This window comes from Vollenhovia emeryi, unplaced genomic scaffold (assembly GCF_000949405.1).
Source record: "Vollenhovia emeryi isolate VEMERY1.0 unplaced genomic scaffold, V.emery_V1.0 DF939123.1, whole genome shotgun sequence".
NCBI classification, from domain to species: Eukaryota; Metazoa; Arthropoda; class Insecta; order Hymenoptera; family Formicidae; genus Vollenhovia; species Vollenhovia emeryi.
The window spans coordinates 928,543-953,002 of NW_011967243.1; the positions used below are offsets into that span (position 1 = coordinate 928,543).

Sequence of the window (24,460 nt, forward strand, 5' to 3'; positions counted from 1 at the left end):
AAACGTGTGACGTCGCGGTCAGCTGATCGCCCGAAGTTGCCCGCGGGTGGCGGTTGTATCGTCAGTGCGTCTATTGTCGTCGCGCCTGTCCGTGGTGTTTCCCCCGTTCTATTTCGGTTCTCTTCCAGTCTTTCCCTCCCGAGTCTCTTCCAGTCCTCTCGCGAGGCAACTTTCCCCGGCCTCCCTCGATAGCTCGGACGACAGGAGACTGTCGCCATGGGTCTCGTGTGCTCGACGGCTCAGGTAGGCCGATAACTCGGACAGATAACATCTGAGTCATCCTTCCCAGAGACGCAGATCTTTCACTTCCTCGTTACTTAGGCTGATGGCAGAGAACGCTTCGTTAACGCTTTGAGTCTGTCTTTATTGTTGGTTGTAGACGAGAGGCAAGGCGGAGAAAAACTCAAGTCGTGCAGAATAGACTTTAACTTTTCTCTACCTTGCCTTACGTCTACGACTAAGACCGTTTCAAGCGTTTACGGATCGTTCTCTGCCAGCAGCCTTGCCGAAAACAGCGGCAGCGTCTCTCCCAGTTTATTCGCAGGCGATTTGCGCATCGTTTCGCAACCGCGGCGTGACATTCCGTTGTCCGTCTCGAGAATAGACGCTAGTCATGTTTGTCGTCTTGTCTCTGTGGACAAAGACTTAACCTTAGACTTAATTGTTTCTTATTTGCAGTGCGCTTGGTCTGATTTCAATTTCACTTTAATGTGTAGCGTGGAGAACTTTGCTGGTGCACGATTCATCGAATATCTAATCGTGCCGTGGTGTTTGTTATTCAATTATACATATACATGTCTGATATTGATTTTAATATACGCAGTAAGAAAGAACGCGGTGTGTCAGAGCTATTTTTAAAGCTTCCCTCTACCACGATAGAAACATTACAACACTGTTAAAATGGGTCATTTATAAAACGTCCGTTCTGCATTATTTTTTTTATTGATTTACGAATTACCCGAGCCTCACGTCGTTCCCCTTTGTCGCATAGCTCGCGTGCTTGTGCGGGAGCACAGCCTGCAGCTTATGCTGCTCGCAATGTCCCTCGTGCAGGAACAGCACGAGCACTCGCATCATGTATGCGCTGCTCCTGTTGCTGGGAACAATCGCAGCCTGCATCACTCTGGCACCTGGTCTCCAAGGCGCTCTCAAGAAGGTAACGCCGGAAACGATGTCAAGTAATTTGGCTGACGCCATGTGAGCGCGTTAACCCTGCGTCTTTCTCTTTTCAAACAGGTCCCGTTCTGTACAAACAGTTCCAATTACGTCCCGTCGGAAGTCACCGTCGACTGCGATCACGCGGTCGGCTACTTGGCAGTCTATAGAATATGTTTCATTATCTCCTTATTCTTTTTCTTGATGTCCGTAATAATGATCAGGGTGAGAAGTTCACGGGATCCACGGGCGGCCATACAAAACGGGTAAAAATCGAATTGGCGCGTGTCAGGCTGTTGCACCTGAAACTGCGACTCGTGACGTTTACATGAAATTCTTTAGATTCTGGGCGATCAAGTATCTCTTGATAATCGGAGGGATCGTCGGTGCCTTCTTCATCCCGGAGAGGTCATTCGGATCTAGTTGGATGTACTTTGGGATGTTGGGAGGTTTCCTCTTCATAATTATCCAGTTGATTCTAATCGTTGACTTCGCCCACTCTTGGGCTGACGCTTGGGTAGGAAATTATGAGGAGACCGAGTCGAAAGGATGGTAAAAGTCATGCCTGTAGCAAATATAAATGCGTAATCCCGCGACGCAGACGTTTTTGTTATCAAATGTATGGAATTCTTTTAGGTATGCCGCACTGCTGGGTGCAACTTTCTTCAATTATGCCATTTCTATTACTGGAGCGGTGCTGCTTTACGTGTATTATACGCATGTATGATTCTTAATTATACATCTTTATCTAGCGTTAAAACCAGATCCGCTGCAAAACACAGGATACAATTGCTCATTCGTATTATATTTACAGCAAGGTGATTGCGCGCTGAACAAGTTCTTCATCTCGTTCAATTTGATTTTGTGTGTCATCACCGGTGTCGTATCAATTTTACCGACTGTACAAGAACATCAGCCGCGATCCGGACTTCTTCAGTCCTCTGTAGTGACATTATATGTTGTCTACTTAACATGGAGCGGTATATCAAACAGTCCAGGTAGATATCGATGATGTAGGGTAGATGCTATTAGTCAGCGATCCATATTTTTATTCTCGATTGTTATTACTTGAACTTACAGATCACGAGTGTAATCCTGGCTTCATCCCTGGCCTGTCGAAAGAGAATCGTATTGCGTTCGACAAGGAAAGCATTATTGGACTGATAATATGGTTTAGCTGCGTTCTATACAGTTCCTTACGTACGGCGTCCAAGTCATCAAAGATTACAATGTCCGAGAATGTGTTGGTTCAAGATAATGGAGCTGGTAAATATTGGTTGGATGTTTGTATGTTTTAGCAACTACGTCTGTGAAAGCGTGCTGTTCCTTCTTATGGAAATCCTAACCGTTCCTAAAAGTATCTTAGTGCATCTACGGTATTATCTCTTTTTGTATTAAATATCGATCTTTCTGTAGTTAGGAATACGGGAGAGCAGTCTCTTATCGGCAATGAAGGTAGGCACACACTATTTTACAAGTTTACTTTCTTGTCATGAATCTTGATTATTTGCATTCCTTTGAAAACATATACCCGTATGTTTCATTATTCGTTTGCACAGATCAAGTTATCGAATGGTTTACATATTTTGTTTAGATATTAGAAAACATTTAGTCCATATTTATAATTATACGGTATGATGAAGCAACAAGAGATACTACTTTGCTTAGTAGTTAGTGTGTGTTTATCTTTATGCCCCCTCTCTGCACATGTTACATTTGTTATCGCAAACGTTACGATATAATTTTTGTAATATTAGAATTAAGTATTTTGAGTGCTGCAAATTAATTTCTAGAAGATTTTTCTATAATTTCGACACGTATGTGATGAAATGCCAAGTAATACCCTATGCACACGTGTATTTTGTAGCATGCAGCATTATGAAAAGCAGTGCTTGCTTAGTACTTTTATTTGCAGCTTAGTAGCTTTTTCTTTTGTGTTATTTCTCGTTTTCCTAAATGTAACCAGATTATGCTACAGTAGAAGGACGTAATCCCGATGCGGAGGGTGGAAACGAGGCCAAAGTTTGGGACAATGAAGAAGAAAAAGTGGCATATAATTGGAGTTTTTTCCATCTCATGTTTTCTCTCGCTACTTTGTATGTTATGATGACACTTACAAACTGGTATAAGTGCGTATCTATAATGTTATAATGTTAAACTGTTGTTTTAATACGTCTTGTCGTCACTACATCGATACTTCAATAGGCCAAACTCCAGTCTGGAGACTTTAAATGCAAACAACGCTTCAATGTGGGTGAAGATTATTTCGTCATGGATGTGTCTGGGTCTTTATGTGTGGTCATTGGTAGCGCCTGCCGTTTTCCCGAATAGAGATTTCTCTTAAACTTCTGGGTTTATTGTAAGCCAAAATCTGGGAGTAAAACAGGTATTTATGACTCGATATTGTAATGTATTACGATAAGTGGATAAACAAATATTTATGTTTGAATATAATTAAAAAATCTTATGTTACAGACATTTCTCTGCTTATGATCTAACATTGAAATGCTAATTATATTTAAGCCAAGCAACGCAATATAAAATATTGCGTATTAAATTTATATATTCCTGAAAAGTAGCCATTCTATATTCAAATTTGCTTTTTTAGTAGTGATGTATTTAACATAGATATGTGCAGAATGAACTGCATGTAATTTTAGTTACTAAACTTCTATTAACTAATTTTTAGATTGTATGCAATTTAACTGTCCGTTTAATGATGTGCTATTCCGAGAGACTTACATTGATATCGTACGCTTTATATGTTATAAAAATCAGTTCTATTAATGCCATATATATATATATAAAATTAGATGTATAAAATTACGATATATAAAGATAATATAGGAAAAGTTACATACTTGTATCTCAAATATGAAATTTCTGATTATTTGAAACATTATTTGAGCATCTATTCGAGTTTTGTACAATGCAATATGTTGCATGTACTCAAATAATATTGCTGTACCACTGATGCATTTATAACTAGTTTATAATTGATAATTAACGCATGGGTATGCGTTATATATATTAATTGCATATATATATATATTCCTATCAAATGTGACTCTATTCATATAATATGGCATAATTAAATACATTCGTCGGTGTTGCTTGTTAAAAGTTGTAACATGTAGAGATTACCTTATTTAGAGGATGATTACAAGAATTACATTTTATTTATCATTTGTAATACATTTATTTCGTTCTCCTTCAATTATCGTTCTTTTCTCTCAGTTATGGTTTTATGCTTTTATTTTCAGCTAGAACAGCCTCAGTTTAGAGCTTTCTTGTAATATCATCCGCCTATTGCAAAACGTACGTAACTACAAATATAAAAGAAGTTAATGAGAACTGATCTTGCGAATGAATACTGTTAAGGGTATAGGATTAGACAATTGTCATATGTGATAACTTTTTGCAATCCTATGATACATAGAAGATTATTTGTTTAAATAATTTTCCTGCAAAGAACTTATTCTTTGAAATAATTTTCCATTTTTGAAGAGTTTGTGTAACTATAAGTCTACCGAAAAATTAATTAACATTTAAACAATACAAAATATGACTTTTTCCGCTCAGTTATGTATCCAAATCGATAAAAGATCTAAGCATACTCCACTTCTATGGATATAGTTGTAAATACTTATTATGAGCTATTATAAGGCAGCTTTGTATATCATTTACTTTAATTTCATAAATGCATTTTATATGAGACAAAAATGTTGCAATAATTATAAATGATTATATGGTAAACACGTATACGGTACGATAAAAATTTTTTTTCAGTGATTCGAAACAATAAATTTTAATATTAAGTTTTTTTTCTGTATCTATGTGTATTTATGTATATTATTGTGATAACTGACTCTAAACATTTATCCTATTCATTATGCTATATTCTGCGTGATGGGCGAGAATTGCATCCAAGAAAAATTATATGTAAGCTGTATTCCTTAAATAATCTACGTAATATATATACATATGAAAGTAAAGGACAAGACAAAACTTATATGAAATGTGTATTTAATATTATTAATGACAATCACTCATTTTAATGTCCAAGATTTCCTGAATAATTTTTTCTCCTGGTGAAAAAACATTTCTATACGAAATCATTAATCTCCTGTCTCTTTCCTCATCGGTATGTAATGAAATAATTAAAGCAAATTACGATTGCTTTAATGTATTAATTACAATTGCTAATTTTTCATTGGCTATGTGTCCGATATGTAGATACACAAATATTATTTATTTTTCAAATCTTTATTCTACATTATCATTCGGTATTTTTATATATTTATTGTTTATACGAAGAGAGGGATTGATACATGCAATGTCAATCCGTCATCATAAATTATGTATGGTACTGTGTTGCCTGAGTGTAAAAAATGATTTCTTTATGCCAAGTTTATTAATGGTGTGCGAAAATGAACGAGAAACTGATATTTACAAGTATTTTTATGGCTATATTTAAAATTATATAAAAGTGTGGCAAATATTTTTTTAATTATGTAATGGTGACATTTATTAAAAAAGAGAGAATGTTTTTTTATAAGCACACTTCATTTGAGTGCATTTCACTAATTACTTTCCTACTTAACAAAAATTTGAATTAATTTTTACAAAGGCACATCTCTTCTCTCAAAATTCTTTTTTTTCTAATATTTCATTCCTACCGCAATTTGTCTACGCATTATTCATTAATTATTAAAAATTTAATTTAAAAATGCTATGTACAAAGCCACAGACGAGCTATTGTAATCAAGCTAAAATATTTGGTCAAAATCAAGATGAAATTTTAAAAAAACTTATTCCACTTTGGATGATTTCGTTATAGCCTTTTCTGATGCCGGTTTTTTCATTATATAATTCTTTATATTCTGAAACGGCGTGTCGAACAGCAGCGTGAGAACTATCGACATGAAAACGATCCATGCCAATTCTTTTACATTTATCTGAAACACAAATAAGATATTTTGAACGATTAATATCATTTAATCAAACAATATTTCATAAATGGATAATTAAAGCTGATAAGACGGGAGAAACATCACCCCTGTTTTAAGTATAAGACTTACCATTATCCTGAAAAATTCGTAGTGTTCCGCGTTGCGGGTTTGTCCAACGTTGTAGAAAAATATCGGGAATTGCGTTAAATAGATGGCATAACTGATCCTCGTGGTAACGAGAAATCCTCGCCAAGAGATTATTCTGTTCAAGACTCCTGCGATACAGTAGTGCAACATGTGTTATGATTGCTATATTTATAAAATATTAATTTTGCAACGTCAATGCGACGATTACCGTTTAAACTCCCGATGTGCTGCGTTATCGTAATCCACAGGAACAGGGCGCACCATCCGACAGGTGCGAACGCGTTGTAAGTAGCCGCGTGAATTGGGTTGTATACGTAGTCGATAGAGCCCATTTTAGAGGGCCCGATGAAAGCCGCCAAGAACATTAAGGTGCACATGGTCCAGCCTGTGTAGAGGGCTGTCTGAAAACGTTGAAGATTAGCGTATTCGTTTGGCACGCGTAGATAGTTGGATGGAATGACCAGGTGGCTCCATTTTAGTAAATTTTACAAGAACCAGAGAAAACTGTCTGAAAAATCACTGTTTTACATTTTTCCTTCTACAATGATACATTTGAATGTAGATAACTTGTAAACATAAAACACATATATTGATTCCTACACTGAAAAAAATTTCTGGTTGAATATGGACGAATCAGATAATTCCTTTAGGATTTACCAGAATTCCTGTAATCCTACAGGAATTCTGGTAAATCCTAAAGGAATTCTGGTAAATCCTAAAGGAATTATCTGATTCGTCCATATTCAACCAGAAATTTTTTTCAGTGTATATTAGCTGTTTTATAGTGATATTAAATAATTATAATTTCGTTTTAATGAATAATGAAGCCTGGTTTTTGCATCCAGTTCTCTAATTATAGGCTGCGTTCAGCTGAAAAGGCTGCTTTGCAACATAATCTTGGCTGAATTTAGGAGTACCGCAAGTTTCAAGATTTATTACATCGGTAGCCTTTTCTGCTGAACGTAGCCAATACAACGTCACTTACTGTGCCCAGCTTAAAGTCCTTAGGTATATTTCGGAGCAAACAACCCACGAAGATACCGATGATATAAACAGTCAGTCTATGCGACGGTAACGTGTAGGAATAATCCGCGGTGTCGAATAATTGTCTTATCCTGCGTGGAAAAGAAAAAAAACGAGATATAAATAACGTATCAGAATTGATCTCTTCTTGAGGCAGCACAACGTTGATTTACTTACGACGTGCCGTAGTATACATAATTATTGAGATCTTTGGTATATGTGACGTAGAATCTCATTAGCGTTGATATCGAGGCTATTATACTGAGTATAATAACGCCGATCTTTGGCCTTTTATACAAGAGCAACACCATTATGGGTGAAATGGCGAACAGTTGCGTGTCTATCCCTACGTGATGCGTGTGCGTAAGACACTGAAAGCAGAGAAAGATAGTTTATCTCTTAACGTGGACAGACTGAAGATCAGACGCGTCGGAATAACGTTGCCACTATTTTTTTTTTAAAGACATCCCAGTCTCAGATTTCTTTTTTGAAAGAACTTGTAATCAAGAATTTTATTTGAATAATTATATTATATTGACACGCACAAATAACCGCGTTGACTCTCATAGCTTGAATCCTTTCTATTTTGAATTTCGAGAGTCCACCCTTACAGAAGTGTAAGCGAAATAATTACAAAAAAATTACTGTCCATCAATAATTTCTAATAATTCAATTACTGAACTCTCTAGTAATTGTTCGGTGCCTTGTTACATTTCTGTAAGGGCAGTTACTTGTTCATTTTCTTTTTTGAAAGTCGATAACGATTATTTGCTTTACCTACCATATTTTCGAATCCGAAGTAATTGTGAATAAATAAAAAATTCCGCCACCATGTTCTCTTGCAGATTTCCGCGTGATTCGTCACCACCAGCGGCCACTGCGGTCCAGACCCGATGTACGGCATAATGTAAGTACAGAACAGTATCAGCGCTCCTAGAGTCGGCACTAGCCTGAAACCGGGCATACATCGTGCGTAAAGAGAACCAGTTTCCGTTTTCAATTATTTGATTGGGACGCTCGTCAGTAAGTACCTTAGCAAGCGCGACAAGTATTCATTCTTAATGTCCAAAGACCCGGTCCTTTTTAATCTACCTACGAACGAGTATGCCGTTAACAAACCGGACAGCATAATGAACGGATCGGTATACAGACTGGCCGCTCTTCCTATGACGGTCCACGGTTTGCCTAAGAACTGCATCAAAACATTCCCATTCATTTCCAAGCAATATGCATCCATTACAAAGTTCGACAGTAATCCCTAGTGGCACAGTGCATTGGCTACACATTCGCTAAATATTGGTCCAATGTTGGTCATTTTAGAAATGTATTGGCCGATATTGTCCAACATAAAGTCAATATTGGCCATGAAACAAGTGTAAATATTGCACAATAATTATATAATATTAGATTTATATTGGAAGTGCATTGGCCAATATTTAACAATGTAATAACAATATTGGTCTAATATTGATGCAATATTGCTAAACAGACATACTGGCTAAATAAGAAAAAGCATTCATCTCACAATATATTGTGACACTAGGGATCAGAATAGACAAGTAGATAAAATTTTATTCACATTATTAAAAGTATATTTGTAAAATAATATTCTATGTATATTGTGTGCATTGTTTTCCAATAACGTATTATATATTTCACTTATATGCTCATAACGAGATTAGAATCTTGAAAGCTTATCTGTGAGAGAAACAATGTCGAATATCTTTTGAACTTGTGGTTCTCGAGACGTATGTTTACGTATATATTCTTGGAAAATAGATAATTTACACGTACCTCGCCCATGTAAGTGCGATTTATGTAAGGGTTAAAGAATACCGCCATACTCTTGTGTGCTACGAGCAGCAAGACGCTGTGCAAGAATCGGATACCGTGAAGCGACGCTATGTCGCCTTGCGGTCTCTCCAACGAGAATAATTTTAGGGTGTTGCGCTTCAAAGAGAACGATAAGAGCAATTCGCTGGCCGGTATTTCGCAATGATCGTAGTACGCGGCTACGAGAGTCAGGACGAGTACGGTGACGAAGAGAAGGCTGAAAAACATAACATAAAAATTAACTCAGAATGGATTATTCGATTTACTTTTTGACTCGGCTTTCATTTTCGCTAAGATCTGCAGTAAACGCCCCGATAAAAATTTATCGCACGTAACTGGACGTAACTGAACAAAGTTCAAGTTTAAGTTTGCTTATTTTGCAATGCCTGGCACGATTTAAAGAAATAATTTTACCTGGTGGCGATGGTCGCTTTTGACAAAACGGGTTCTCCCTTCACTTGGCACATATTCTGGTCCACCTGTAGCGAGATTTTGAGACCAGTCTGGGCCGTGTACTTTGAGATGGTGTGTTGAAGAGAGGCTTTCACGTCTTGGGCCGTACATGACGCGGGAGTGCATATGGCCCAATTCACGCTGCTGAAACGCGGCACTCTGTGACCGGGCTGCAGATAAATGGAAATAGTATTATAATCTGTAAGATAAGGAATACGATGAGGGGAAGGCCAATGTGGGCCAATAGACGCGGAACACAATGCGTGGTTTAAACGTGAAAAGATATATTCTTTTGTTCAAACGTTTCGACCCATGCTCGGGTCTTCTTCAGTGATCTGATACAAAAACTGATAAAGAGAGTATTATAGTGAGCGCGAAACCTTCACTACTCTTCTTATAATCCGTAGCAAATCATCGCTCAGACAGTCAACAAAAATTAATCTACTCTATAGACGTAGCGTATCTTTACGTTGTACGCCCATTGTCGAAAAGATTAATCAACAAACGATGGAAATTTGAAAACAGAAGTTGCTAAATTAAATTCTTGGAAATTACCATAACGCCCTCTCTTCGCCGTGCCACAAATTCTATAACGCGATTCTTTTTCTCCTATTTTCTGTAATGGTAATTTCTACGCAGATGAGCCTCCGTAGAAAATTACCATTATGTATGCTTCAATAAATATTTATAACACAATGAAACGTATAGTCTTAAAAACACTGTCTGAAGAAACATTGGGGAAACTTGACATTTTTATTATCCCGATTATGCGTGGCCAACATGATAATAAGATGGTTTTTCTTTCCGAGAGGATCTTCTACAAATTATTCTTGCGGCGGCAAAGTATTTTTAAATACTCGTCGCATGCTTTTGAGAGTAGACGTTTGCGGAAGTCTATTAAAAGGATTCGATTGTTAGAGGCATGAATAAAGGTGACGGAGACGTTTTATAAATCATTTCTGTGATTCCGTGAAGGTGGAACAAACAATATAAAAGTTAATAGATGCATTTGGCCAGTCAAGCAACAATAATTAATGCTCTCGTGTCTCGCTGTGAGCAATGCTAACAATATACTGAACGATAAACATTAGCATCAATCCGCTATGCGATACGCAACATTACAGACGATTATTGTAACTAGTCACGTAGCGCGTTATTGCCTGTTACTGTGATATAACCGGACTGCCGATATCTATAAGCAAAGCAAATTTCCTGTATGGTTCATCAATCCTCATTCTTGCGCGTTTTATTTCACGCTTATTTAAGTCTCTCAATTAAGGCTGCTATTTTTTCTCACTGCAGCTATATGAATTGTGACGTTAAAAGCGAGAAATTCTGTGAGATTTTTCTTGTAGAATACGTCAAGATAAATTAGTTTCTTCCGGGTCACGAAATCTGATTATTCAGAGATGTACGTCGCGACAAATAACGTCACGGGATTTTTGTCATTTCGTATGCACATTTTTCAGAGCCGTAGAAACGGGTTCCTCATATCTAAATTTAACTCAAGTCTCTCCAGATATCTATCAATGATACTATCTAGAGAATCGAGTATTTTTTTGTTTCGAGCAACTTTTTTTTTTACGTAGTTACCTAGTTTTGTTCCGTTAAAATTCATCTTACATCGTGATCGCTCGCCGGGCGTCTTTTCGTCGACATCCGGTTGCCGATGTCTCTCCACTTCGTCAATTTACATAAATCCTGCGGCGTAGGGATTCACGTGTCTTCTACATATTCATCAGAGATTAAACGTGCGCGCCGACGATGATCCGCCGCGCCCGATCATTAAAATGCCGGGGACATTAAGTTCGCGGGGAAATACCGATATGGAAATACTTTTTATTCGGGAGTTTCAGACCCCTTCGCTAGATTGTGCAATTTACGGTTTTATTCGCGTGTAAATTCCTTTAATTCATTTTGTCTCATCAGTTAGCTTTATCTAATCCCAGAAAACCTTTTGCGTGGAAACATCTAGCATTGTGACGACGCACTTGGATAGGATTTTGCTTACGTTGTACGTAAGTTGTTAGATATTTGCGCGCAAAATTATACGTTAATACATGAGCTAACCACTTGCGTGCAAAAGCACAAACTAAACATATCTTACGGGCAAAACTCAGGCAAATCTACAGTTTGCATGCATAAGACAAGCAAAATTTGTTATCTGGGATAATACAATCTGTCCGAAAATGAACGATATTTCCAGCTCTCGTTCGGGGAGGCACGAGTTGCCTGCATTATCTATTATATACCGGGTGTTCCAGGAGGAAAGGTCAAAATTCTGGGAGGTGATAGTATCGGTCATTTTAAGCAAAAATGTTGATATGAATATATGTCCCATTCCCCACTGTTTCATTGCGAAGCCGCGAGCAAATAGCGTACAGTAAGCACACGATTTTGATATTCAACGTGCCAAAGCGTTCGGCCGTTCCGCTCTCGCGAACGTGAGACATCGCGATAAGATGCGGCGATTGATTGCGAAACGATTGATCACATCGCGTGTCGCATCGCGAGAATGCGCGTTATATACTCACGTCGGTCATATTGCTGCGAAACGCGTAATGCGAATGCAGCAGGCGGTGCAGGTACTTGAGGTCCGGCCGGGACTCGTCGACGTCTATCTGCAGGTACGCCAAACAGTACTGTCCCTGTATGCCATCCTTGCCCTCGACACTGAGGCACTCGTCAAAATCGCCGAACTGATTTACATTCCCGCTGAGCAGGCCGGAAGGTACTTTCGCGGTCGCGTCGTACACTAAAACATTGAGGACGATTAATGTTACGAGAATAGAAAGGTGGGACCGTCGTTGCGACTGAAATGATAAAAACTCTTTGCGCCCAAATTAACCCCAATTAAAAATCCTGTAGATTTCACCATAAAAAAAAATCTGTCGAAGTTCGAGGCTGTTTGGGAACTTGTTCCTGAGAAAATTAAACGACAACGTGTAGTATTGTGCAAAATGGGTTAATTAGGAAACTCGTTTTTTTTTATTTAAATATTATTGAATAAAAAAACGAGTCTCCTAATAAAGCTAAAAATTGGTGTGAATAATTATGTAGTCTTACTCGTTCTACTTGCAAAATTATATACTATATATTTTCCATCATTTTTCACTGCAATGATTCCCCTTATTTTCCATAAACTATAAGTAAATTTATTATTTCATTTTCTCAGTAGGTTCCTAAACCGCCTTAAACTTTAGCAGAATCTCTTTTGCGATGAAATTTATGGTCTCAATTTGGTTTCAAGGAGTATTCATTATTTTAGTCATAACGGCTCAACATCCTTAATTAAGTAAACTCTTGGCGGAAAATTTTGATGGATTGTTCCGCTGGGAACGCGGGATGCAATAATAATGCAATAGCGATGCCCGCGCGAGACAAGTGCGTCGTTCGTGATATATGAAAAATTACATTGGCGCGCACGTATGCAAGGTGACATTCGGACAAAGAGGATGAAAGAGAGGATCCAACGACGACCGCAATATCTTCAAGTAACCGTTGGCAAATCCCTCGTGCCGTGCACGGAATAGCGTGCGGCATTAAACGTTCGTCTACGAGTAAAACGTTCCGTTGAGTCATCCGTGGCCGCTTGTGAAAGATCGTTAAGCACAAATTCGTACGTCGTTTATTTTCGGTCATTTCGTGCTCGACGATCGATGGACATGAGTTCCGAGTTCCGTTTTCGCAATCGAAGAGGGCTTCTAGGAACGGAGTCTTCTATAATTGCCGTCGTGTAATTTGATTTCAGATATGCTATCTTTGGTCGACCTTAGATACGATCGCGCTCCCGAACATGTACTTACTCGTGTCGGATCGGAGATCGCGACTTACTTTTGAGCGCCCACAGCGTGAACTTGGCGAGCTCCTCGTGAAAGATCTCGGCGTGTCGTTTGCATTCCGCGCTGACGCCTCCCGCGCCGGGGTCGTAAGGGGGAAGGATTTGCAATAATCTGCGCGCCTCCAGATCGATTCTCTCCGGAAAGTCCTCTGGAAAAAAAAGCGAGGAATCCTTTTAATGCCCCCGACACTCGGGAATCTCGGATATTAAGGGAGTCTACCCTTGAACGCGTATCGAAGAGCGCGAGAGCAAAGGCAACTCTCGAAAAGAAGGCCTCCCGTCTCTCTCTCTCTCTTCCTCGCGAATTGGTACATCGCCGGAGGATCCACGTGAATCGCGGGGGACCCGGCTACGTGCTTTATGTTCCAACGAGCGAGGAATTTTATCGACGTAAAATTCACGCTTGCTTGACACTGACATGATAATGCGCGCGCGCGCGCGAGAGAGAGAGAGGGGGGAGGAGGGTGAGGCAGGGAGAGATAGGGACAGACAGGGAGAGACAGGGGGAGAGAGAGAGAGAGGGGCGGGCTATTAGGATACCTCCCGGTGTGCTCATTTACAAATGGTGACGCAATCCTAAGATCAAACGGAAGTGAAATTTTCGGGTAAGGTACGAATTGCTCCAGTTGCACAGCGTTGCACAGAAATCGCCGGTGTGTCCCATATATGACTCGTGTCCATTTCTATCAATGCAGATCAACCTTGATCTCGGTTTAACTTTCTTTTTACCTTTTTCTAGTTCCTAAGAGTTGGAAACAGATGGAAAGTAAATTAAACTGAGATTAAAATTGAACTGCACCGGTAAAATATTGGACGTCAATCTATTTCGCAATCGTGGCGCGGATTAAACTGATTTTTCAATTCAATGGTTCTCACCTTCTCCCCCGTCTCCTCCTTTCCTATATTAATAAAGCCTAGCCTCACCAGGAAAACTTTTTATTCGATAATAATCGAATTGAAAGTTGGTCTCTCAGGCGAGCTAATGAAACAACTCGACGAAATTGCGGGCGAATCAAAAGATACGCAAGGCTGTTGATCCGGCATCGAATGAGGTTACGACTCATTATAAAATTATAATGAAGGTCAATGTACAAAGTTTGATCTCTAGGGTGTTTCCATGCTAACACTGTACCCGTATCGTGCATAAGTAATCAGCTCGGAGAGAGGAGCTCCTTAAGAATTTATTGCATGTACGCAGAACAATTATCATATTATCTGAAATAGAATCGGTGATCAGAGCTCTTTTTTTCCCAGGATGTAACAAGAAGCCTATTTATTTTTTGTGTTCCACAAACCAGATAATAAATTATCCAGTTGTCTTTTTACGTTTGCTCAAGTAGCTGTAGCTGTTCTATTCTTCGCGCGTCCAAAAAAGTCTTTCAAAGATTCATAAATGACATAACAGATAGCTGCAGCTTCCAGAAATTATGAACGAAACTGTCTGCGATACTTTCTTAATTCTTTTCCTTCCTCGTGTATCAGGCTTAAAGCCTGTTTTACCCAGTTCTCGTTCTGGTGCTTTGAGCATTTGGTTTTACTTCATCTTCGGTAGGCTGCTAACCTTGGCAAACTTTCTTAATTGTAGTACTATTTCTAAGTGAGTCGTAAATTATCAAAGACTCGATCAGACTCCGATGGTATATTACTGACCCATGAGCTGCGATAGAAGAAATCAAATTGCTAAAGCACAAATACGTTCGGCCATATAGAAAGTGGTAATGTGCGTTGTGTTGCGTGGTTATCGCGGTTGCATCATGGTCGCGTCGTAAACTCCTGGTCAAACGCGCGTTAATATCGAAATTAACATAATGCCTCCATAATACGGTCTGTATTTCTAATTTCCCGATACATCGTTCTTTCCTTCCTTTTATTGTAACCATGATGTAGAGATATAAGGTAAATCATTGCGCATAATGGCGGATTGTTGAATGCAACAAGAACCAATTTTTGGGGCAAAATGTTCACTGGTTCTTGCTGCATTCAACCGCAATTATGCGCAATGATTTGTAGGTTTGGGGAAAATTTTTGATTTGTCAAAGAATCGTCATTAAGTGGACGAGTGCACGTCCGCGGGTATGTTTTTCACCTTATAGTCTTAGGCACGTATCAGACTACGGATTGAGATTGGGATTAGTTTGAAATTTGACCAATCACAGTAAAGTTTACTAATTTCAAGTCTAGTAACTTTTACTCTAATTGGTCAAATTTCAATCTAATCTCAATCCGTAGTCTGATACGGGCTCTACATCATGATCATAGCTATCGATTGTCAATCACGAGCTCGCGCGGTCTTCGAGTGTCCCGATTACCCGGTCTTTCCGCGGTTAGCGGATAATCGACCCAGGTCCCATTGTTCCACCGATGCGACACGGCATTTTCTCGCGGCGATCGTGTGGCAATTGGACTGAAAAATGGAGCCGGACGTCCACGGAGAGTACGCGACATCGCGGTGTCGAAACTCCGCGCGAACGGAATCACTTAGCGTCGCGGTTTGTTCGCCCGATCGGCTGTGGTAACCTGCGACACGCATGGGCGGGTGTACAATGGGTGAAAGAGCGTACTCACCATTATATCAGAGTTTACTCGCAAGACATCTCCGTGTTGCGTTAAAATTCCCTCGCTTCATGTAGGTGCAACCGAAATCTCTCGCGGGCGTCGCGTTTAAACGAGTCACGTGATAATGACACAATTAACATCCGTTACGCAAGATCGTAAAGTTGGGTCAGATTGGGTTACGTTCACTTTACTGCTGAATCCGAAACCGAAACCGGTTTGGCTCCATCGCGGCCAGACGATAAAACGATCCCATTTCCAATGGCATTAGACAGGGTGCATACACATAATTAAAACTCGCTCTCGAACCGAAGTTCCGCGCTATGCGCGCAAGCACAAAATCGCATTACGAAACGCGATAATGATCGCGGCGATGTCAACCTGCGTAAATAGCATTACATCTCCCATTTACGATTTACGACGTCTTGTTGTGCAGGCAATTAACGCGTGGGCAAGGAGGGTCGGATGCGTATCTGTGTGTCTTCATTAGCTCCTCGTCAAACACGCTCATTGCCAGCCGCGCCATTGTTGATTTTATTCATCTCGGGGAGAGACGTAATAATTAGCAATTTATGAACACTTTGAAAAAAATCTCCTGTCTCTTGGCAGTTCGTAATTCAACTTTCGTCCCGTTCACGAATATCGTTAGGTGTCGTTTGCCGAATAAATTAACCATTCTGCTTGTTAAAAAGTGAGTAATATCAAAGTTCGCTCCGTTCAGGAATTATTCAGCATCCGTTAAAATATACAAGCATGTAAGCACGTATCGTTTTAGCAACATCAGTATGCGTGATAAGAATCTAAAAAGAATTAGCACTCATCGTTATGACACTATTACAATCAAGTTACAAATTTATTCGGATAATGCGTGAAGGAAAGCAGCTATATCGACTCTACATGTCGTATCTGATACCGCGGAATGTTAATAAAACCAACGCCACGTTGCGAAATGTTACGTGGACATTGAACATATCTCTCTTTCCTCACCAGCCGTTGTAAATAAACGTTTTACACAGATGCGTCTTTGTTTATTGGGTACACGCTATTTCGCACGTTGGAATATACAACAAGCGAGCATTCCACCGAATCTGAATGCGTTACAGCAAGGACTTTCCACCAAAAGTGGCGAGAAAGTATCAAGGCGTTTCTTTGTAAGCATTTCTTATTTTGCATACGTTATTTCACGTGATGTCGGCAATGAGGACGATAACGGCGCTCCATCTGAATGAATGTAAATCAGAAAAAAGAATGCGTCCATATTCATGCATTTTTACTTATGCACATCGAGTACCTACATACATCTGTATAATCGTAATTAGTTGTATCTACATTTTCCCCCCATGTCTTCATTTTTCAGTGATACTGATTTATTCGAAAAGAATAATTTTTCCGCAAAAGAACGTTCTCATTCTTAAAATACGCTGTAGCGTCTCATTTACGCAAGTAATATACTTTATCAATGAACTACTTTTCTCGCTACATATCATGAACGTAACTATAAATCTACGGTAACTAATTAATCTCGTATTAGTCTTTTTTCATTGCCCCAGGAATCAAAGTTGTTGAGAAATGACGAATTAGCTATTCCGAGTGAAACCTTGACACTTTCAGGCGTTTTATTCACATTCAAATTCTCGATTCTCTTGTTACTCTCGCAACCTTATATCTAAAAGATTTTCTCTCTAGAAAGTATCGATAAATTTTAACCATTCCTCGATTACTTTCGATATATAGAGACAACGGTTACACGATGAGTCGCGTAACTACGGATTGCGATCCCTCTAATGACATTGACTTCTAATTGTAGCTATACGAAAATTAATTACGTTAGCTGAACTTTCTAAAGTAGTAACGTGGAACGCACTGATGTAAACCCAAACTACGCTTATACTTAGCGCGAGACACTGCCGTGTCTCGTGAAATTTCGTTGATTACAGTCGACCATTGTAAACGGCCTTGGTTTAATAAGCTGACCCTTCTCTCATAAAAATGAATGCGTACCTTGCGTCTGTTAAACCTACCAACCTGAAAATCAAGTTTCTCAATCTTCCGTTAAATTACCCCATAGACCTAAATTCGGACCAAAAACCGTGTCGAAATTGTTACACATGCATTAATTGCCAAAAAGTTTTGCTCGAGGCGCCAAGGCCGAGAGACTGAAGTAAGTGATAAGAATCAAGTTTAGCAAGAGCTGACTTTTCACCTGAAATATAACGTGTATGTATAGTATAATTAGTAGGTCCACTCTGTCACTTGTTTGGTTTTGTGTCGATCCCTTCTGCGCATTCGCCATTATTTTCGTCAAGCTAATGAGAGAAAAGTTGTATGTATGGTAGCGTAGCTGTGATGAGTGCGTACTTTCTAAAAGTCAATCAGTGGATTATCACTGAAAACAGTGAATAGTCACTGATTTGCAGTTATAAGTACCGAAAATTGCAGTAGTATACTTATAACTTTAAATCGGTGACTATTCACTGCTTTCAGTGATAATCCATTGATTGACTTTTAGAGAGTACTATGCAGTTATACTATGACGTATACAATCGATGCACTTGATTAAAATCTTTTCATTGTGTATTCACTGTTTCACATGAATCGTTACAGAATGCACGTGTACGTATGACGATAATGACCCTGAACCATTGCTACCGCATTCCCGACCTTTCCTCGGTCCATCGGCAATGGTGCATGTCACGTGCGTTGCGTAATGCAACATGCGATAATGTTTACATTCCATTTCCAAAGGAGTCGCGAGCGTGTAGCAATTCGAGGCGAAATTCGGCATCCCTGCCTCGATTAATGACGTACGGCTAATGACGCGACGGACAAGTAACGGTTTGGACAAAGTCCAGCTGGACGAACTTTGATCGCCAACTAATTTCATTATAATTTACTTCCTTATTCTATTTGCAACGGTATCTTCATAAAAAAAATTCTCGATCTTTTTCTTGGTTCTGTAATCAATTAGCACGTTGGGACATCGCACTGCCTGCGAATTCTCGCCGTTAACGGCGGGAAACCCGGGTTAAAAAGCGCTATGTAAAGTCGAGTCATCGATTAATTATAAATGCGATCGGAACTAAATTTTTTTCTTACGTCGCGCCGCGCCGGCTGCTCTTAAAATTATAGTGCAGATCAAGGTGAATTACATTCTCTGCACTGAAACAAATTTCTGGTTGAATATGGACGAATCAGATAATTCCTTTAGGATTTACCAGAATTCCTGTAATCCTACAGAAATTCTGGTAAATCCTAAAGGAATTCTGGTAAATCCTAAAGGAATTATCTGATTCGTCCATATTCAACCAGAAATTTTTTTCAGTGTGGCGGTAAGAGATAAGAGATGTACATAAATGTCAAGGTTATACTAAATAATTAAATGTGACATTTTTAAACTTGTTCTTCGATAAATTTAAATTAACCGTTTTATAATTATGTCGAAATTTAATTCTCGAATTAATTAAAAATGTATCTCTATTTTCGGATACGATTCAGATTACGACAATCTAAATGTTATCAATTTTGCAGTTCTACACGGGAAAAAGATGTCGTTAAATTAAAATTAAACAAAGTTGCTTGAATTAAATGTTAACGTCACGGGCTGCCACAAATATAAATAATTTACTCAATTGTATTTGCTATGGATTTTGATTTTAAGCATTGAACTAAATATTCAGATTATTAAGACATCTATCTGGTGTTTTTTTGTTCATTAATATTACTGTTGTTTCAACGATTGTATTTCAATTACACTGATCTTATTGATTAACTTTTGTTCCGTGTAGAAAAATGCTTTTATTATTATTAGAGACCATCGATAGAAATATTTTCTAAAATTTGTGTCAAGAAGTCTATAAATTTCTCTTCTTTTCAAGTCTCTTTTTCTTAAATTTGTTTTTAAGTATTACTATAGCCAAGTTTCCATTTAAACATACCTTTGAAAGAGATTTTCGATTTTTTTTTCATTGCAGTATCTATTATCTAGGTAAGTTTTATTAAATGCAAAAGGTAAAGTAGCCACATTTACTCACGTGATATTATATGTGACCCATTCGCATAGCGAAGCATAAATATCATCAGCATAATCTTTCCAATATTGAGAAATATTCGAGCGGTATTGACTCACATTAATTGTAAAACAATGTTAACTATAACGTGCAAATCAATCAATTATGTAATATATTTACATAAATATTTCATAAACAAGTTTAACAATAAGTTTGCGTAAAAACAAGTCTACAGTTTAAATTGCTAAATCGTCGCTTACGCAATGCTGACTCAAGAATAATTTTTTGGGAGGTTCTTTAGGTTTTTGTTCCAATAGATGACGCTTCCATAATCAAATTTCCAATTTCTCAGTTTCGAATCCTTCTTGTGTAAAAAATTAAGTATTTACCTAACGGATATAATCGTGTCCGTGACTCATATGCTTAATACAGCGGTGCGTAACGTTTCATTACACGCACACTGCCACGTGGGATTAATATTAATAATGGCATTATGTATGCAATTGGCTGTCATATGTGGACAGTTAAAGGTTAAATTAATTAAAAATGTTATAACTCAAGTCCATTTGTCACAATTAAACTGTAAGCGGTAGCTGGATATAACAAGCTCATTACAGCCTCGCTGTAAAAACTCTGAATTATTGCTCTAAACAGGACTGATATATTTCTCATTAAAGGAACGTGAAAGGTTAAAAACGAAGTTGATTATTAAGAAAAATGTATGATAGTACGATTAAAACGCGAAACCTGTATTCGCTCTTAATATAACTTTCGTAGCAGCAAAATCAACTAGCAAAATATAAGAACTCGTTTTGTGGCAAATATAAAAAAATTTCAGCGGAAGGGGAATACCCTCTTCTCACCGCATTCAGGGTCGCATGCCCATAATTTGTCGAACAGAACCGGTTCTTAAATGAACCATTCTCGATTGACAGAAACGTTTTTATCGTTTTTTCATTGAAACCGCCCCTACCTCGCGGGAAAGGAATGCTTTAATTATTGCGAATACAATCGGATCCAGACATATATAATAATGAAAATGTAATTAATTTGAATTACCGATGGAACGTGAAAGAAATTATTACATACGTAACATTTGTACATTACAACACGTGAAAGTTTCATATGTTGCAAAAATGTTCTATATATTTTTCGGTTTGCCGTACGCCTACACCTGCAACTCCTTAACGTGTTAAATATAAAAATCCGCATAGGAGGTACGAAACGTTTTACATTTCAATTTAGTAAATTGCAAAGATATAGCGCAACGGTTTACTAATGGTTCGCATTAAAAGTATGCCGAAATGTCGACATACTCTTCGTGAGGTGATTTCCTGCATCGAAATCTTTAAGACTTTTGTTATGTCACGCTACAAGTACCGCAGTCACGTTCGCCGGTGCATCGGCGCATAATGCGTGCGATACCGCCACTACAAGTCGTTCTCCAACATCGCGCGTGTCGAAATATCGACGCTGCTTTTGTCCCTTCATCTCTCGTAAATTTCAGTAATGACAATTTAAATAAAATAGTCGTTGAATAAATCTACATAAATGATGTTTATGTATGATTTTAATTGATTATGAGACAAAAAGTAAAACAAGAAGTTAAACTATTCTCATGTCCTGGCATATTAAGAAATTTAGCGAAGCTGATCAGTTTTGGCTCTCAAGAATACGATATTGTATATCAAAGCATTACAAGTATTTTATACTCTCTAAACGTCAATCAGTGGATTATCACTGAAAACAGTGAATAGTCGCTGATTTACAGTTATAAGTATACCACTGCAATTTTCAGTAGTAGAGGAAAGTCCTCTATTGTGAGATAGAATTCTAATGTGAGATAGTTGTTTTTTCAACGTCCAAATTCGATCATAAATCTTTTTTCGCAACGATTGCACGATCAAACAATTAATTAATTTTCCACTAAACGAATTTCACTCCAAGTGCAACAAATTCATGGTGGAACCAAATGATGCCTATTAATTTAGAGGAAACTCCGCTATCTCATATCAAGAGTCTATCTCATAATAGGGGATTTTCCTCTATACTTATAACTGCAACGTAGTGACTATTCATTGTTTTCAGTGATAATTCACTGAGCGACTTTTAGAAAGTACGTGCGGACTTAAGGTCAATATATATTTCTGCTGTCGCGTGCATTCTTTGCCGGCCGACGTCGGTTAAATGCGTTAATAAAGAATAACTATGTCTCGTTTACACGTGTGCGGATCGCATACCCATTTAACGGCAATTGAAATAATTTCATCTTCTATCGCGACTTGGTTGGAGTCATTTGGACATCCTCAGAATCGAAATAAGGCAGTTGATACTCCGAATCTTTCTTACGTGTTTGTGAATCAACGTGATCGGCATCCGCGCGGTACGCCGCCGGAATAAATACATACGGACGGCCTTCGGTTTATAAAAGTGCAGCGGTTACATGTTTATTCTTTTCAGACTCGCGAACGAAATTAGTATCCGCAGGTCGTCGCTGTACCAAGAATATCGTGGGGAAGCTCCCGATTATTATCGCTCCTCTTTATCAATTTCGACGAATCATCAAAGTCAATTGTTATTTGCGCTCTGGAGACGCGGGTATTTACTTTCATTCCATGTGCTTGATCAAAGGTTAATAGCATTTTGTTAATTACGAGAGCCGAGAGCGCGCGAAGGTGCGAATTTCGATTGCCGCGAGTGGATTTTACAATTAACGGCTAATGTTTAAAAGATGAAGTCGGGGCACGCGCTAGAAATGGTAATTTGTACCGCGATCGGTGCAACCTGTCGATACGTCCGCCAACGAATATGAAATTATTCACCCGTCCGCCGCGCGAACGATTCGCTTGATTAAAACCGTACCAGGTCATTTGTTTAGTCGTTTATTTAATTCGAGCACACGCCTTTCCGTGATTTGTCTTTCAAATACGTTCGCGTGACAAACCGGATAGTATTATAATTAGCGAAGACTAAAATCGTCAGCTGATTTATCGTGTATCCGTGTACGAAAAGTCCTTGCCTTGACATTTAGTCTCCAACAATTCTTACGAAATACAGTTGGCTAAATGGCGAAACGTTAGATCGCCACTTGCCCAGGCTAAATTTCGCAAACTTGTTACGACGTGCCGATAGATATCCCGCCGTCTCGCGTAATAGCGTATGTTATCACTCACCATAGTGCGGATTCGTGTGATGCAGTTCCGGCCTGTCGTCTCTCCATATATCTTTCGTGGTGTCGATCGTGTAATTACCGAGGCTGCTGATCAGCTCGACGAAAGTGAAATTCTCAGTCGTGTCGGTCTTGTTGCGCGACAGCACGCGAAGTATGTCCTTCTCCTCGAAGGTGCTGAGCCCGCTCGAGGATGGCAAAACCTCCACTGGTGACTCGGTGCGCGACAAAGCGAGCAGACTGAAAATGGTCCAAATCCTCACAAACGTCCCCATTGCACCCCTCCAACGAGCGTGCTAAGTCAAGTACTTCGTTCGGGCGGTTTAACTCCTTCGTGTCGCGATCGTTTAAGACGCCTCTTTTAAGAGCTCGATCGTGGATCACGTTCACGTTTGCGCGATTGTCACCGAAAAGCCCCACTGTAGCTCCGAGAATTTCGTTATCCGAGTTACCGAAGACGCTCTCTCTATCTCTCTCTCTTTCTCTAGGAAAGAGCAGAGATTCGGAGCCGGCTGGCCAGGGAAATCGTGCGAATTCTATCGAGTGTGCCCGCGATCTTGGAATTGCCCGGCTATTCGAGCGCGAGCTTTACGAGTGATCGTGGCTCGATCGCGGAACGACCAAGTCACCTGTGCTACTTTGTCGATAGGGAGGCCGAGAAGAGGGGTGGATACCATACCGCATACACGCTCGTCGGTTCTCTCCCACTCTTTCGTCTCGAGGACCTCGAAAAAAAAATGAAGTGAATAAATGCGCGAAGGAGTTGTTTACGGGCCGACAAAACATCGTGTTCGTGTTCGAGAAGGGGAAACAATGGCCATGAAATATTCGAAGCGAAATCCCAGGAACGTCGATTCGATGCTCTCGAGCTGCCCATCCGCTGCGAACACGTTTTTCACTCGGCTAGTTTTTGTCCACGTGAGAATATTTTTAGGAAAAAGAGTGAGACCTGAGAATTCTAGATTTATTGATAAAGATCCTGGATCTTCGTGTGACTAATCAAACGTTATGCAATATTTAAATTACTGACAAAATTAAGAGATTTATCATTAATATTTCCTTGCTGTATATACTTTTATTTGTACGATTGGCTTGACATGATTGCACATTTGTCACGGTTTACGTAATAAAAAATAGTGATTTTCCCGTCTTTCAAAAAAGGCTGCGTGTGATCGAAAGTGCGTGCGAGAGCGACGAAGCGACGAGCTCTCAGGGTCAGTAAACGAAAGTGACTCGCAACATATACTTGAGGATAGAGCGATTACAAAGAAAATTTGTGTAAGAATGAATCGCTGTTTGTAAACTACTCAGGCTGACGAGGAAAGGG

General features: G+C 39.1%; 2 protein-coding genes across 6 annotated transcripts; one reads left to right on the top strand and one right to left on the bottom strand.

Moving 5' to 3' along the window:
• The first annotated feature begins 16 nt into the window (after positions 1–16).
• LOC105569622 (probable serine incorporator) lies at positions 17–5,165 on the top strand. 5 transcript variants are annotated; one of them, XM_012026229.1, is made up of 11 exons: positions 17–243; positions 992–1,156; positions 1,237–1,421; positions 1,498–1,707; positions 1,792–1,876; positions 1,970–2,153; positions 2,236–2,421; positions 2,572–2,610; positions 3,122–3,284; positions 3,361–3,541; positions 4,419–5,165. In XM_012026229.1, exons 1-10 carry the CDS (start codon positions 217–219, stop codon positions 3,497–3,499), a joined length of 1,383 nt encoding a protein of 460 aa, XP_011881619.1. In that variant the 5' UTR covers positions 17–216; the 3' UTR covers positions 3,500–3,541; positions 4,419–5,165. The 5 variants fall into 5 exon arrangements, with proteins under 5 accessions (XP_011881619.1, XP_011881620.1, XP_011881621.1 ...); XM_012026230.1 differs by lacking the exon at positions 4,419–5,165 and adding an exon at positions 3,631–4,272; XM_012026231.1 differs by having other exon boundaries at positions 18–243; positions 3,134–3,284.
• A 240-nt stretch (positions 5,166–5,405) lies between these two features.
• On the bottom strand, positions 5,406–23,779 carry LOC105569621 (nose resistant to fluoxetine protein 6). The gene is made up of 12 exons (XM_012026228.1): positions 23,138–23,779; positions 13,398–13,553; positions 12,098–12,318; positions 9,525–9,733; positions 9,072–9,327; positions 8,309–8,469; positions 8,059–8,227; positions 7,455–7,648; positions 7,240–7,369; positions 6,463–6,655; positions 6,237–6,382; positions 5,406–6,113 (listed from the first exon to the last, which is right to left on the bottom strand). The coding sequence occupies exons 1-12, from the start codon at positions 23,406–23,408 to the stop codon at positions 5,967–5,969; spliced, it is 2,253 nt and encodes a 750-aa protein (XP_011881618.1). The 5' UTR covers positions 23,409–23,779; the 3' UTR covers positions 5,406–5,966.
• Positions 23,780–24,460: the final 681 nt, after the last annotated feature.

What these genes read in the sequence shown, in the direction of transcription:
- LOC105569622 (XM_012026229.1), top strand. Translation starts at nt 217, where the DNA reads ATGGGTCTCGTGTGCTCGACGGCTCAG. An exon ending in TCCAAGGCGCTCTCAAGAAG is followed by an intron (nt 1,157 to 1,236) that starts GTAACGCCGGAA and finishes CTTTTCAAACAG; the next exon opens with GTCCCGTTCTGTACAAACAG. An exon ending in TTTACGTGTATTATACGCAT is followed by an intron (nt 1,877 to 1,969) that starts GTATGATTCTTA and finishes TTATATTTACAG; the next exon opens with CAAGGTGATTGCGCGCTGAA.
- LOC105569621 (XM_012026228.1), bottom strand. Translation starts at nt 23,408, where the DNA reads ATGGGGACGTTTGTGAGGATTTGGACCATTTTCAGTCTGCTCGCTTTG. An exon ending in ATCGCACTTACATGGGCGAG is followed by an intron (nt 8,470 to 9,071) that starts GTACGTGTAAAT and finishes GTTTTGATGCAG; the next exon opens with TTCTTAGGCAAACCGTGGAC. An exon ending in AGGACTTTAAGCTGGGCACA is followed by an intron (nt 6,656 to 7,239) that starts GTAAGTGACGTT and finishes CAACGTTTTCAG; the next exon opens with ACAGCCCTCTACACAGGCTG.